The sequence below is a fragment of the Morus notabilis genome, unplaced genomic scaffold (genome assembly GCF_000414095.1).
Source record: "Morus notabilis unplaced genomic scaffold, ASM41409v2 Scaffold609, whole genome shotgun sequence".
NCBI lineage: Eukaryota > Viridiplantae > Streptophyta > Magnoliopsida > Rosales > Moraceae > Morus > Morus notabilis.
The window spans coordinates 322,338-339,278 of record NW_010357993.1 but is presented as its reverse complement, the minus strand read 5'-3'; the positions used below and the strand labels follow the sequence as shown (position 1 = coordinate 339,278).

The 16,941-nt window shown below is 30.4% G+C and overlaps 1 protein-coding gene across 1 annotated transcript; it reads right to left on the bottom strand.

Moving 5' to 3' along the window:
* Positions 1 to 227: 227 nt before the first annotated feature.
* LOC21394943 (protein LIGHT-DEPENDENT SHORT HYPOCOTYLS 5) lies at positions 228 to 1,625 on the bottom strand. The gene has a single exon (XM_010091233.2). It carries the CDS (start codon positions 1,139 to 1,141, stop codon positions 404 to 406), a length of 738 nt encoding a protein of 245 aa, XP_010089535.1. The 5' UTR covers positions 1,142 to 1,625; the 3' UTR covers positions 228 to 403.
* Between the last annotated feature and the right edge of the window lie 15,316 nt (positions 1,626 to 16,941).

The window sequence follows — 16,941 nt, the reverse complement described above, 5'->3', positions numbered from 1 at the left end:
AATAGAAAAATAACTCCTCATTGAAGAAGAAGAAGAAGAAGAAGAAGAAGAAGAAGAAGGAGAAGAAGAAGAAGAAACAAACTCTGGATTCCTGTTCCTAGTCAAGTAAAAAAGAAATGAAGCCATACTCGAAACTTGTTGCCCTTTCGCTATCTAACAGTACTCGTCATCAAGTAAAAAAGTGGATATATAGAGAACGAGAGAGAGGAACTCAAGGAAATGGAAAATTTTCTGAAAATTTTCGTTCATGGGAGGGTCGATCCATCCAATTATAAGCGAATCGCCTAAATATACATAAGCTCATAAATAATCACAATTAAAATAGATATAAAAGAAGAAGATGAAGAAAAAAGAAGATGATTAATTAAAATTAAAAAAGAAAAATCAGTAAAACCTATAATCATCATGTCGTCGTCGTCTCAGCCGTCGCCACGGCCGCACCACCACCACTATCATGATCCCCTCCAGGCGCAGTAGCACCGCCACTCCCACTCCCCTCACCTCCACCACCAGCACCACCACTAGACCCTCCCGCCGCCACCTCCACCGCCGCCGCAGTAGTACTAGTACTAGTAGAGCGTTTCCGCTTCTTCTTCTCATAAGGAATCCCTCTGGCCTTGGCCTGGCCCTCCCTAACCTCCCGTAGGTAAATCCGTACAGCCCTAGCCCCAAAAGGGTTGGACTCCGGTCGTCCGCCGTTCTCCTCGTATGCCGCACGGAGCCGCCCGATGAGGGCGTCGAGGCTGCCCCACGCCTGCTTGAGCGGGCAGGCGCACGGCGCCGGCGGGTTCGGGTGGCCAAAGTAAGGGCAGCCGGAGACGTGGACCTTCGTCTTCCCGAACTGGTCGAGGTACTTGAGGAACTCGATCACGTGGGCCCCGCTGCACCGGACCAGCGTCAGCGGCGGCTTGTGGTTCTTCAGATACTGCAGGAACGTGTTCCAGTCCCTCCTCTTCTGCGACTCGTACCTGCTCGGCCCCTGCTGCTGGGCCGTTGATGGGCCTCCCTGATCCGACGACGTCGCCGTCTGGGCCGACCCGGTTCCCGACGACGGGCCTTGGGTACTACTCGGGTCTGACGTCGGCCCACCTGCGGCTCCTGAGGCTGATGATGATCCTTCGCCTCCTGAAGCTGAATCCATATGGAAAAATACTACTATTACTAATAGCTATTATTCCTCTTTTGAACTATTTTCGACGGAACTAGTATTAGCAGTACTGGTACTGTTATTTGTTTCGAAGGTTTTCTGACTTGGAATCTTCTTCTTCTGATGATGACGGCGATGATCTTCAATATATATATCTCTGATCAGGTGAGGTAAGGAGGTGTTTAATTGGGTGCGTTGTTAGCTAGCTGCTTAGGAGACTGCTCCTATGGCTTATAGTACTACTGTGGGAACGGATCCTTTTTCATAGGAAATTAGTGTTTGTTAATTCGGCTTTTTTTTTTGTTGGGGGGGGGAGGGAGTGAGAGTTTTAGGGGGGAGAAGAGAGAGAGAGAGAAGAAGAAGAAGAAGACCGCTCAATGATGGGACGTAAAAAGTATGGATGAATGAACACGAATGAGAAAGCAAAGTGCTAAAGAAAGAGAGATTTAATTAAGAGAGTGAATGAAAAGAATAAAAAGAAAAAAAAATTTGGGGGGGTTGGGGAAAGAGTTTTATTGTTGCCAAGGGGGGAGAATAATAATGGTGGAGAAAACCTTGTGTTTGCGTGTCATGTTTAGAGAGAGAGAGATTGAGAGGATTCAAAATTCACATGGTGGCCCCATTAGACGTGATATGTATACTATTCACTCCCCCGCGGCTCGTCCACTCTCTATCTACAAATTAACCCTACATTTTCCTTGCAACCTAAAAAAAAAAAGGGAAAAAAATAATTACTGCAGTAAATAATTAACATTACGTTATGTTGTATCAAAATCGACAGAAATGTGTTATGTACATGTACGCATATGAATTCCTTCATAACAAATACGTATAATTAGATGTATATGTGTAAAGACGTGATCAAATTTTTTAAACTTTAAATAAATAGCATATTTAATCTGTGATCATCAATTATCTGTTTCATGAGCTCCAAGAAAGGCCCTTTAAATTATGCATAAATTAATATAGAACATATCATTAGTTCACTTTATTATATATATCATCATTTTCATATATAAAAATAAGAAGATAAAAAGAAGAAGGTTGTGACATATATATATATATATATATATTAGTGAACATATATTTTATATAATATGGATCAGCCGAGAGGGTCCTACATGATTGCGTGTTAGTCACATTCAAGAATGGGTGCGTGGGATTATTGCTGGTCGTGGAGTGGATGGCAATAAATGAGGTCTCAGTGAGGTCAAACATCTTAAGGCCACTTTAGATCACTTATATATATACAAGAAAGGCTTGTGGTTTATCCATGGTTTGCCCCTTTTTGGTGCGTGTCTAATTTAATCTTTGTTTTAATTAGGAGTATTATCACGGTGATTGTATGTAGAATTTCCCATGCAGCTAATTACTTATCTCTTTGAAACAAGACAAATGTATATTCTAATTCCATGGCCCAATAGCATGTGAAAGATTATATATATATATATATATATATATATATATTATATATAGAGAGAGAGAGAGAGAGAGAGAGAGAGAGAGAGAATACTTGTGCAAACTAATTGCTGTAACTTGCAGGCGTTATTTTCTTAAAGAAGGAAAAAACCCAATCTAGTAAATAACACTTGCCTCTTGAATAATAGAAACAGAAAGAATAATATATGGGATAACAGGTAAGTTGCTTGAGGATTCAATATACTTACGTTGTCAAGAGAGAGAGAGAGAGAGAGAGAGAGAGAGAGAGAATACTTGTGCAAACTAATTGCTGTAACTTGCAGGCGTTATTTTCTTAAAGAAGGAAAAAACCCAATCTAGTAAATAACACTTGCCTCTTGAATAATAGAAACAGAAAGAATAATATATGGGATAACAGGTAAGTTGCTTGAGGATTCAATATACTTACGTTGTCATTCAAAAAGGGTAACTTTGTTTTTTGTTTTTTTTTTCCCTTTATTAAAAGAAATCCCTTGCAACAGCTAGCTTGTATTAAAAAAAAAAATCCTTGCGGGGTACTAATTGGATTTTCCAATCAAATGAAATTATTGATATTGTGAGATTAATTAGCAACTGTATATGCACTAGATATCATATCAACTCTGACTTAAAAGTTAAGACCATGATAGTTGAAATATTAATATTATATATGGACTAATAATTTCTTATTATATACCTTTTTGTGGTAGTGGGTTATGGAGGAAAAGAATATGAGATCATATGAGAAATGATTTTCAGCTCTACACTGTATCTCATCCAGGTGGTGCTCTTATTCAACAATACTTTCAAATGGGTTTTATAAGTTAGAAGTTACTTGCCACGTTTTCACCAATGTCCCATAATATAAAATTACCAAGAGGGCCATTGTATATATCATTGCAGTTTCAGATTTCAACATTTTTCCCTTTATTCGTTCATTTTCCATGATTCTCATGGCTGGCTAAGATCTTGGCTCTATAGACCTCGGATTCACATGAGAATGACCCCCCAAGAAGTACTACGTAGAAGTTCTCAGCTAGCTAGCACGTACCAAATTAGGGAAGTTTTTCTCTACTACTAATTATATTGGTTCCGATAATATATGTCCTAGTGATTGACAGATATGACCTATTGACATGACACAAACGAAAAGGTTTTCATCCCTCGGATCTAATCAGTATTCCTTTCATGTGTTGCACTTCCAATTATGGGAACCCCCACTACCCTGGCTTCCCCTCTAATTATAACGTACGTTATGCTCACTATTATTCAATCGTGGACGTCACGGCTTAAAAACACACACACACACATGTATACCGGTTGAAATCGCGTGCACATACCTGCGATATTCTGTAAATAAGAATGAAAAATATATTTGTTAATTTTTTATTTAAAGAAAGAAAGAAAAAAAAAAGAATTTATAATAAGACAAAAAAAGATAAAAATGAAAAAAAAAAGAATAAAAAATGTAAGGAAGTAAAAAAGATTTAAAAAACACTTACAAAACGTCTCGTCAATGGAGGGAAGAGTTTAAAGAATTTTACATGTCTATGTATGAGAAAAAATTATTTCAATAGGGAATTATAGAGAAAAATATATTTATAAGGGTTAATTTGGAGAAAGAAAAAAAAGAAGAATGTATATTGAGGAAAAAAAATATGAGAATGAAAAAAGAAGAGGAAAAAAAAACAGAGAAAAATGGAGGGATTTTTTTTTTTTAAAAGGAGGTGAGGAGCTAAAAAAATTAAAAAATAAATAAATAAACTTCAACAAAACATTTCGGGGAGCACTCCAGAAAACCCATTTAGCTTTGGTAATGTATTGTAGTAAAGATATAGACGAGTTTTGAATGGTTATATTTTTATGGCGGTTATTTATTAAATATAAAAATTTGATGATGTAGCGTAATAAGAATTTAATTTCATTAATTGTCATAAAATTTATTAACTAACTACCCAATTTATTACAGCCGTCGAATCAATATCTTATAGTTAAAATAATGATATTCAATGATAGATTAGTATTAGAGTAATCATTAAATTCACATAGTTTATACTAAGCATGCACAATCCATACCTTCTGGTCATTTTGTTTTTAAGAATTTCATTCTTGTACTATATATATTGCAAGAGTTTTTTTTTTTTTTTTTTTTTTTCTCTCTATTACAAGAGAACTAATAGGATCATAGGAACTATGTAGTAGGGTATACTTTGCTGAACTAAAAGAATTTAGTTTTTAATTGTCAAATCTCATTAGAATCATATTGGATTTTAAAATGGTATGATAATTTAAAGGAATTTGACAGAGAATCCAAATCGGTGATCAATGACTGTTTAGTTTGCTGATAAGCGTTTGATAGTATTTTGAAGAAGCTTAGCCCTTAATAGGCAAATTGATTCTTGTAGATATAAAAGAAAAAGGGAATTCTTAAAAGGAAAAGAAAAGAAGAAGAAAAAAGGGGTTTCTCAAAAAAGGAGTAACTAAAATTTTTTTAAGGAAAAGGGGAATAATATTGTTTGTGAATATAAGCATAATATCTATATATATAAATGGATTTTAATGAAAACAAGTGCCATATAAATTCTTCTTAAGCACAAAATTATAGTAACATAAGTACGCTTCAACATTATCAGAATAAGGGAATCCGACCACTTAATCAATAAACATAAAAGAGAGATGAGCAAAAAATAAACATAAAAGTGAATGATCTGCAAAATCTGATTCTGCTATAGAAACCCGTTTTTTCGCTCACAATTATGCAATTGAAAGTTTATGTTGGCCATGAGTTTCATAACAAATTGAAAAGGTATTTAACGTTCGGTCCTGGAGGTCTCTCTTCTTTTTTTTTTTTTTTTTTTTTTTTTTTTTTTTTTTGGGGGGCTTTTTTTTTTTTTTTTTTTTTTTTTTTTTTTTTTTTTTTTTTTGTCTTTATCTTTTTTCATCTTTATCTCACACTCTGACAATCTGTTTTATCAGAGTGTGAGTTCTCTCTCACCGGTAAGTTTTTTTTTTTTTTAATATCTATATCCCTTTTAATTTCATATTTAATAAATACATTACTTAGATCTCATCTTAATTACAGTGGTAATTAGTTTGTTTCACACATATCTATATCTAGTTAAGTTTTTCTATTTTGGTTTCTCGTTTTTGTGGTCTCTTGTCATTTATGTAGCTTCTAAAATTGTCAAATCTGAATAATAATAATAATAATAATAATAATAATAATAATAATAATAATAATGATAACAATAATAATAATAACAATAATAAATTATTAATAATACGAATAATAATAATAATTAGGTGGCTGAAGATTTACGAGGACAATAGATTTATTATTTGTATCAATTAAAAGAACTTACTCTGGAGTGGCAGCATTTTGAAAGAGTCAAAGATTTATTTCTTATATAGTTTGAATTGTCTCACTTACAAAGTTATATGTACACCAATCAAAAAGAGCATTTCGAAAAAATCTTCCATGTTCTTTGAAGAAATCCATGGTTTAAGTGATATGTTTATTCGAAAATTATTTATTGCATTAATTTTGGTAATGTTTATTTCAATTGAAGAAAATAATATACATATATATATAGAAATCAGATTATTTGTCCAATTTTTTAAATTTTCAAATGATGTTTAATCAATCATATTATGTCACCTTATTTAATAAACTCAAACATTAAAGTATGATAAAAGTATTTTATATTTTTTAAATGATGTGGTATAATATAGTTAGTTAGACATCATTTATAATTAACATCAAAATTAAAGAAGTGATTTATATTGGGAAAAAAATACTTAAAGTTCTCAATATAAACGGCATATTCAATCATTTGTGTCTTGTGTAATTTGTTTTTTTAAAATGAAATTCCTCACTTCAAAAAAAAAAAAAAAAAAAAAAAAGAACGGCATATTTGGAATTTCAGACCACATTCTATTCACGACCAACCAAGAAAATTCTGATCGATCAGGACCCATTAACCAAGGAGAAAGAAAAAAACATGAAACTGATCGATTGCTTTTGGAGTCTGTTTGACTTAAGATTCCCTTATATATATATATATATTATGAATACATACATCGAGATTAATTTTAATTGTTTTATCAGTGAAAGAACCACTAGTGTAGACTCTACAATTGATTTTTTTTTTAAGATTCTATTATCATCATTAAATCATACAATATTATTGGTGGGTACATTCAATGACTTCCGCAACCCAGATTGGGCAGAATAAAAATTAAAAGGATCTAAAGGTAATTGTCCCTTTTTAAGGAATTTTTTAAAAAATAACTGAAGTTTTATAAAATTAGAAAAATGATCGTTTTTTATTAATTTAGACGTAGTCTCATTAACTTAATAGTAAATCAGATTGACTTAAGTTTATCACTGATTAACTTGACGAATTTTCATTATTAATCAATATCAGTTAATAATTAACTGAAATTAATTAATAATTAATCAATTTTAATCAATAAATTACATGTCTATTAATGATAAATCATTGGTAAATTATAATAATGAATCGGTCAATCACTGATTGACCGTCTGTTAATCATTGATTGACTACTGAAAAAACGGCCATTTTACTAAAATAATAAAAGTTTGGCCATTTATTTAAAAAATAAAAACTTCATCCATTTATTAAAATAGGTGGTAGAAAAACAGTCATTTACCTGATTTCTTAAATTAAAATCACACAGATTAACCGCCACTTAATTTTCTTATTCGATAATAACTTTTTCTCACATAAAGAGATGGGAACTGAACAATCTGATAATGCTCAATAAAAATCTAATGGTAAATTCATATATGTAATTGTAAAACAAATCTCTCAAGATAGCTATACATCAAGGTTCCGTTCATTTCACCGATTCGAGTTTAGAATTAGAGTTTTGTTACAGTAAAAAGCTCTGAGAAACAATTACATCAAACTTTTTTGCTACAGTAAAAAGCTCACATAAAATCACATCTTAACTCGAGTTAAAAACTCGAATCAGAGAACTAAACAGACCCCAACACTCTCTGGTACCGAACCTCTTTTTTTTCCGCTTTCAAAAAATAATTTTTTTGGGACATAGAATTAATTGGTTTAGAAACGTACCTAATTATCCTTTTCTTAAAAATAAAGGGGAAAAAAAAACATATATTTCACTCGTAATCAAGCATGATATGAAGTTTTCTTCTTTTTTTTTTTAAATTTCTCGGAGCTAAAAAAAAGAACTTTCTTCGGTACTTTAACATACCAGTAGGTCAAGTTTTTTATTCGTTAAATTTGTATAAAATCACGTAAAAATTTAAAAATATACAAATTTAATGATTAGAAAAACTTAAATTATCAGTACGTTAGGTGTACAGAGAACTTTCAAAATGAAAGTACATTTGAAGTTTATTTCTCCTTCAACATGTGCAATGTACATAATTTTGGTTTGAGGCTCAGAAAGAAAAAAGATTGTTAGAGAAAAGTTGTCTTTTCCCAGCAAGGGCTGATATCCATTGAGGCTGTTGGTTGGCATCTTTCCATTTTGCAAATGATCAAGGATTCAAGCCAAGGAATAGGATTGGTAACACAATAGCATTTCTCATAGACCGAAGGAAGAAGTTCTCTGATAGGCCAGTGATTTCAAATCCTGGGACCCAGTCGTACACTTTGGTGTTTGGCAGTGAGATTCCAAATGTCAGATGTAATCTACCAAAAAGACGAAGTCTTTTCTTTTTATAATTTTGCGTTGGATTGTGTTCTGAAATTGAATGACGAATTTCAGATTTGTATATTATGTGTTCGTTTGATACTTTTTATTTTGAAGGTGATTGTAACCAAATTTAACATGGAAAACTCTTTTCGTGACATTTTTTATCCCTAAATTTTTAATTTTAACTGATGTTATTTTATTTTTTTTTCTTTTATAGTTTTAGTTACTAATACAAAAATTAATGAAATAAATTATAAAATTTTATCATCATATAGCATAAGAGAATTTTTCTAATACGGTTAAAAAAATGAACTGTCAATAGTTCTCTATTTTTTAACTTTTAGATGTATCAAAAATTAGATTTAATAATCAGAAATTAATACTATCGATAGATGGGCCTACCAAAAACAGTTCTATAGCATCATAATAGAAATTTTTATAACAATTGTTACAATAAGTTCAAAATATTTTAATTTTCAATAAGTTTTAACAATAGCAAAAGAAACATTTTGCACATAATCTTACTATTATTATAACATTTCAAGTTATACCTCTATTAAAAAGTAATCTGTCAAAACTTAGAAATTTAGAGAACAAAGTCCACAATGCTCATAGTTCTAAAGCTAAAAGTTTTAATAACCTTTTTTATTACTAGGTTGTTACCACTATCATTTGGATATGTTTACTATAAAAATATATTCTTTAAATTGTTTACATTAGCATTTTTAGTCCCTGAATTATGAGCATTCGCTTTAGTTCCTCAGCATTTTTTTTTAAATTACTATCTAAACTTTTATAATTTGTTTTCTTTTGGCAATTTTGATTCATAACTATAAAATTTAAGATGCTTTCCAATAATTTACAAAAATAATCACGTGTCTATCGTTTGATAGCTTTAAACTTTATAAATATAGATACACATGTTTAAAACCCTTAAAAATAAAAACATATTATTAAAAACTCTTGAAAACCATAACATTTTACAATTAACGCAACCAATTTTATAAAAATTTCAATTAATGTATGATTGAGTTATAATTTGTTATTACACGATAGAAATATGATTATCTTTCCTAAAGTTAAAACATCTCAATTTTAGTGTTGGATACCGATTCTATTAAAATAACATTAAAAAAATATGGGTAGTAATTTATCAAAATATATTAGAGTATCTGGTATCAAAATATCATGATAATTAAGAGCCAAAACCTTTCAGAAAATTACAACAATACAAACAAATAATAATGGTAGATGATCAACGAATAATAATTGTGAGCTTAGTAATTATCATGATAGCTAAGAACTAAAATCACCAAAAATCCTTTATATATGTGTATACATATGATTCATTATTATATACTATATTATATTATAAAGGAGAGTTCATTTTTGGGCGCTATTAAAAATTTTTGTCCATTTATTTGTCTTTTTATACTTTTTTGTCTTATTCTTGTTCACTTTCATATATATCAATCAATTGGTCATAATTACAACTTTTTTTTATATATTTCACCAAAATTATTTTTATATATAATAATTGTGTACAGTAACTAATTTGTTTTAGGGACAAAGAGGAAAATAGGCCAAAATTTGAGATGAATTAAAATTAATAGGTCAATAGTTTACATAAGTTAATAAATATGCTAAATTACTGTTTTTGTCCATAACTTATCTGGTTATGAATCATAACTTGACAAGTTATTGTCCATAAATCACGGTTTTTGTCCATAATTTGTTTGACTATGAACTATAACTTGACAAGTTTATCTATAACTTATCTGATTATAAACTATAACTTAACAAGTTATGCCCTATTAATTTCTATAGCTAAAAATTAACTTATATACTTCTTTAAATTTTTCATATGGACCTATTTCCTACTATTTTTTTTTTTAAACTATATATATAAATGAGAGTTCCTTGTTTTAGTATTCAAAAGCACGGTCTCCCTATTTTGTCCTCATGTGCTTCTTTTTTTAATTCTTTTTATATCACTTAAAATTTTACAAATATTAATTTAATGAATACGACTCAATAAGGTTATCATAAATTTTTTATCATTTTTTTTCTTTCTTTCATCATGATTTTTTTTTTAAAATTACCGCACCATATGATAAAATAAATTACAGTTTAAACGTTAATTCATTATTTTCTCTATTTAAAATAATTCATTACTTTGTTAGTATCAATTCTTGATGAAATATTAAGATTTTATATTCAAAATAAACCTGATTAAAAGATCAAAATTAATAAATATTTATCATACTTTAAAAATACATAATGTTATCCAATGTCCAACCTCCACAAAGAACTCATGCATACGAAGCACGTGAATTAAATTTGTTATATTATAAATGTGAGTTTGTTTTATGCACTCTTTAAAATTTTGGTCAAATTATTTTGTCATATACTTATTTCATCTTATTCTCTCCTTTTTTTCTTAACTTTTCTTAGTTTTCTTTCTCTTATTTTTTTTCTTTTTTCCTAAAAATTAAAATCATATATCTTCAAATACATATAATTGAAATATTTGTATTCTAATTTATCCCTATTAAAATCATTTAATTTAAATATATCCTCAATTAAATATACCTCCTAAAGCATTAGCGTTAGATATGCCTATAAGATAAAACTCAATTTACATAGTGCTTCAACAATGCATCCCCTATAAGGATGCTATAACAAACTATATGTGTGCAAAAGTAGGAGTAAATCATATAGACGCATATGATTGGTAAATTACCGAAGTTTTGTATCAATTTTTAGGTAGGTTTCATGAAGTGACTCTAAAACTTAGTGGAACATATTATCCAACATTACCTTTAGCTTTAGGAGAACTTTTACGAATTAGATTTTATTTAGCGAATATAGGGAGGACCCAATCTTAACAGTTCCTATCCATTCAATGGAAATAAATTTGTAAAATATTGGTCTAAGTTGCCTTTGTTGTATGGTTTAAGTACTATTTTTGATCGTAGATTAAAAGTAGAAGGTTTAGAAAGTGGTTTAGATAACTTAGGTGAATTTTTAGGCATCAATTGTTCGGACCAATATCCAATAATAGAGGAAAAAATATTTTTGATCTATAGTAAATATGAGATTAGGTTTAGAGTACCTCCTAGAGTACAGGAACCGCAACAACAAGATGAAAATCCGCATTCATTCTTAAATGTTTTCGGGTTGAAGAAGAAGAAGACAACTCAAACAGAAGCTGGGAGTGAATCTTTGTCAACAAGTGGCAGTGGTAATGGATATATTTTCGATCCTAATCTCCACTATTTCATCCGAACAAGCCTTCAGTACGACAGAAAGAATACTTGAGGAATGACGGGCCAGAATGCATTGCAAAGGGATATTGTTGAAGCCTTAGTTTGCATTAAGGATTGGGATCAGGCCGATCAACGTCTACAGGATACAATTTCACCGGCAAGCCAAGAATGGATCGATGAATTTAATCGATTAACATTTAATTTTAAAGATGACCCTTCAGCTTCAAATTAAATTGTAAATTTGTAATTTGTAAATATGTATTTACTTTTGACATTGTATTTGTAATTGTATAACTTTGTAAGTTTATAAAATTTGTAATTCGTCACAAAATGATTGCACTCTTTTTTCTTGCCAAGTTTTTATCCCAATTAGGTTTTTCTTGGTAAGATTTTTAACGAGGCAATCATGAATTACAAATTTAATATACATGATTAATTTATTCAATTGTGTTAATAATGTCTGTTGAATGTTGATTTTAATTTTTATATAATTTTAACACAAACTAACTTAATAATTATAAAAATTAATAAATATTAAAAAAAATCTGGCTATTCGGGCGGGCTCGGGTGGCCCGGCCGGGTTCGGGCAGTCAAATATAAGTTTGTGGCCCGTTCAAGGGCATTTTCGGGCTCGGGCGGGTCGGACTCTGACTCGGGTAAAAACTCGGTATTTTCGGGCGATTGCGGGCGGCCCGTCCAAAATTTCAGTACTAGTACCAATGATAATAATCCTTGAAAATATTAAGAATGGTTAAATGAAACTTTAAAATTATTTTCTTTATGTTAAACAGCATAATATTTCATTTTATATTTTAAGACTCTTCCATTTTTTTTTTTTTTTGTTAATGTTTCATTCTTGCAAATATAATGTTAGTGTTAATTGTTAATAAACAGTCAATCAAAACCTTTATTACTAAACAAATTAGAAAAATAATATGACTTCGACATGTGGATAGAATCTATAAAATTACTCACGTAGCACGTACCACTAACTAGTATACATAATATATATATTTATATATATATATAGGCAAGTATAGATAAAAATTTATAAAGAGAGAGAATGGAATCACAAGTAAACAAAAGGAGAGTAAGAGAGAAATAAATGCGAAAGGTGCGAGGATGAGGGATAACATGTGATTGATTAAAGCCAACATCTGTGGTACGTCATTGTTAGTAGAGAAGAAAGAAATGCGATACGAGGACATTTCCAATTCATCCATTGCAAATTGCAATAATGCATGTACAAAAAAAAAAAAAAAAAAAAGCTTTCAAGTTATGTAAAAAAAAAAAAAAAAAAAAAAAAGAGCTTTCAAGTTTCAAGCAACTCAAAGTTTTCAAATTCTTGGAGATCTTTTCTTTTCGGCCTGAAAGTGAAAACCCAATATTTTATTGTTGGTTCAAGTCGTCTCATTAATTGAAAGTGAGAGTTGTAAGATATGATAAATGTTAGGATAACTATTTCTATCACTCTCTGTACTCATAGTTTAATATGTAGACTTTATTAACATAATATATTATTATTTAAATAAAAAATATGATAATGGTATCTACGTGTCAAACAATAAATGCAGAGAGCGATAAAAATAATAACAGAAAAAAATGATGCTAGCATATTTCTCTGTAAGACAAATACATGGTACAATTGAATTCGTATTCACACTTTTGTTTATTCAAAACTAGCAAAAAGCCCTTCAAATGTAAAATTTGCTTCAAACTCTTCCCTTTAGTAAGGGCGTGCTTGGAAAATCATGCAACTTTTTCCCCAATCCGACCATCTAAAGGCCAAGAGGGATCCGAGAAACATTAAGAATTCGAGTTTATTTGTTTTTTTTAAAGGGTAGAAAGGTATTTATCAACAAAACATAAAATACAGGGGAAGTTTTTGCTAATTTCAAAGTGCATTAATTATTTAAGTAAATGATAATTTATGCATTGTCTACCCGACCCAAGTTCTCATTTTTCTTCCAATTTATGAGTGTTTAGTGCAAACCTTAGTCAGTGCCAAATAATTTGTGGCCCACTACAAGAAGTTGAACAATGCTAACACATGAATATGCCATATTTGTACATTTTTATGCCAAAATCCATTCTACCCAGTGAGGAAAAGGATTGTTGGGACTAATAATGCAATTAATGGAGATCAATCACATTTGACAATTATAGTTTAGATTTGTCTTTAGATATTGTGCTTAAGTGCTAACTCAACTTTATCATGCTAATGAAAAATATTGCTCAAGCATGTGTACTCTACTACTGTCACACACTTCACCTACGTTAGTGGCTATAATATTGACTATTAGTTAGTTGACGTATAAGCAACACAGACACAGAGAAGTGTAGTTGTATAGAATATAGAATTCAATATATATATATAAAAAAAAAAAAAAGTTGCTGTTAATAAGAATGATTAAGTTAATAATTTGCCATTTCCTTCGGTTATGTAATCAAGATCCAAGCTTGAATTAATAGTAATAGATCGTGACAAAAATCGGGGTTATATTTCAATCAACAGTAGGTTTTTTTTTTTTTTTTGTGAGAAGAAATTAATATTAGATTCCAAACTCCTTTTTTTTTTTAAAATAAAGTTTAAAATACAAATTATCAACATCATCCAGAAAACTATGTTTGAGCTGGACCATTTCTCTAACTATACATATATTCTGGTCCGTTGGTTTGTCATTATAAGCTTTACCCTATTCAACTATTATGATGAGCTAATTGAAACGTATATCATTGTCGTGTGTGTATGTGTGTGTGTGTGTGTGTGTATATTTATGTATGTATGTATGTAAAACGATAAAATATGTGAAAAAAATAATCTGTCGTCATTTCTTTTTATTTACTAAGTTATTTTCCGAAAGGCAATTCAATTGATAGTCATATTCAAGCAACTTATATAGCTTGGCCACTTGATGAGATCTAGTTCCTGATGAAAGGTACTAATCCTTAAAATGACTTGTAACCTAGGAGGATAGCACCATGCCTAATGGGCATCTCATAATGGAACATAATCATATTTATCAATCCATCAAATTATGTTAATTGATGAAGTAATAAACAATAATTTACAAAGCGTTGCGTAGGGGTAGGAGATATATAATTCTTACATCTTTTATATATATGGTCTATCATCTATTATATATGCAATATCTCTTTGCCAAGTTTTCTATTATTATTAGTTTCTTAGACCCGTAAATTCAAGACAATAGACGTCCATTTCAAAACCCCACAGTTTCTTTTTCCTATCAATATTATAGTACAAAATTATGTACATGTTCTCATAGGTAGGCATGACCCACCATATATAAAAGATGATTCCTCTTAATCATTTATCGTCTCAAACAATCAAAGCTAGCTAAGAAAAATGATACCTCTCTCTCCCTCTAATAGTTTATTTTATCAGTAGTGCTGAATTTCTTATCGCTTTAGCTCATTCTTTCTAATTCATGCTATTTTCAATGTGAAAACAGGAATAGTAAATAATAAAAACTAAAAACTCAATTTGGTGGTTGCTGTTTCTACAAGTTCACATCGAAGTATGTCATGCAGTTTTTTATTCTGCACCAGATTATAGAAGAGAGAGCCTTTTATTGTTTAACAAAAGCTATCAATTTGGGGATTCTTTTTGACAATAGAGAGAATAATTTTTAGAAGAAAAAAAAAATACTAACTTAAAACTTTTTTTTTTTTTTCCCCATTTCCTTATGGGAGATGGTAAAGCATATATTTGCATATAGAGGGTTTTTTTTTTTTTTTTTGGCAAAAAATTGTAAAATCATGCTCTTGACCTTTTATGTATTTAAGCAACCAAATTATTGACCTTCAAATACCTCAATTCAACCAAAAAAAAAAAAACTTGAACTATCAGGAAGCTAATTTGTAAAAATGATTACAATAAATAAAACTTAACATATGGGACTTCGTCTCCCAGCAAATGAATAGTTAGGACCTAATATTGATAAAAGGGGAAAAGAAACAAATATCATTTTTAGTCAAACAACTATATTAGTCAGAAGAGTATTAATCAAGAGTAAGAAATAAAAATAAAGACTCGTGCACTGTTAAGAATAAGTTCAGTAATTCTCTTTGATCCAAAATCAATAATTTAGCAAGAATAATAAAAAAAAAGAATTTTGCTAAACGAGATTGAAGTTGGGAAGTGACAGAAAATCGACATAATTTTAGTTGAAATTAATTTATGAGGATAGTAACTTTTTATCTACATACTTAAACGAGCTTAGGACAATTTGTACAATTAAGTCATATGAAATGAATCGGCCACGATTCCTCTTTTCATGAAAAAAAATAATAATAATTATAAAATATTTTCTCAATAGATTGGGCCTCACAACCTTCAATGGAAGACAAACAAGTAAAAATATGTACCATTGGAGGTGCATGATCTTTGCTGAAAGCATTGATGTTGAATAAATGGGCATCTCATGTGTGTAATACACATGTCCTTGGTTTATTTATTACCACTCACCCACCATTCATGTCCCTTGTTCCCATTCTATTTCTATGTAGGGTCTATTTTCTTGTGATGTTGACCTTAAAGTCCATGAAAGCTTATTATTTGACTACTTGGATAAACCCCCACTACATATATATACATAGAGGGAGAGATTAAAAAAAAATGAAAAAAGCGAGAGAAAAACAAAAACAAAAAAGCAAGAAAAACAAAAGGAGTTTTTGCTAGAAACATATTATCTCTGAAAAATCTTGATCAAGACTATTTGATCAAATAAGAAATTGAAAGCCGCAACACCTTAAGAAATGATTGATTAGGAAAATGATACGTGGATCTATTCTTTTACACCTCTCTCTTTTTTTTTCTTTTTTTTTTTCTGGCTTCGTTATCCGTCAATTTTATACTAAAAGCTTGATTGTAATATTTCATTTGCTTAGACAGACATGGTATTGGTAATGGTAGGGATAAAAACTTATCTGAGGAGGGTATAATCTCCCATGAGTGCGTACTATATAGGCCTCTCACTTTTTCCTCTGTCTCCTTCTCGAGTAAAGCAATCCAATATTAATAGAGATACTGGGTACTAGTGACCCCACCTAGCGCGGCCGTACACTTTAGGTGCATTGTGGGGTCCATTTTTTGATGATGCCCCTCCCACCGGCCAGGTGATCTAAATAACTCCATACTCAATCATGTCGTTTCTTTGTGTTATGTAAACGCAAATGTAGATGCGGGTTTCAAATGATAACGTTTCTTTTTTCAAGAAAAGAAGATATATAGTAGGGAAAGGACGATCATAAAATCAAAATCTTTCCTTTTTTCGACTTCTGAGCATCAAATCAATATTGTCGTGAATATAAGAGTAACTTCTTTTTCTTAGAATCAGGGGATAAAAAGATGATCATTTTGAATTTGTGAGTTTA

Bases quoted from the DNA above. Each gene is read 5' to 3' on its own strand.
- LOC21394943 (XM_010091233.2), bottom strand. From the start codon at position 1,141: ATGGATTCAGCTTCAGGAGGCGAAGGATCATCATCAGCCTCAGGAGCC.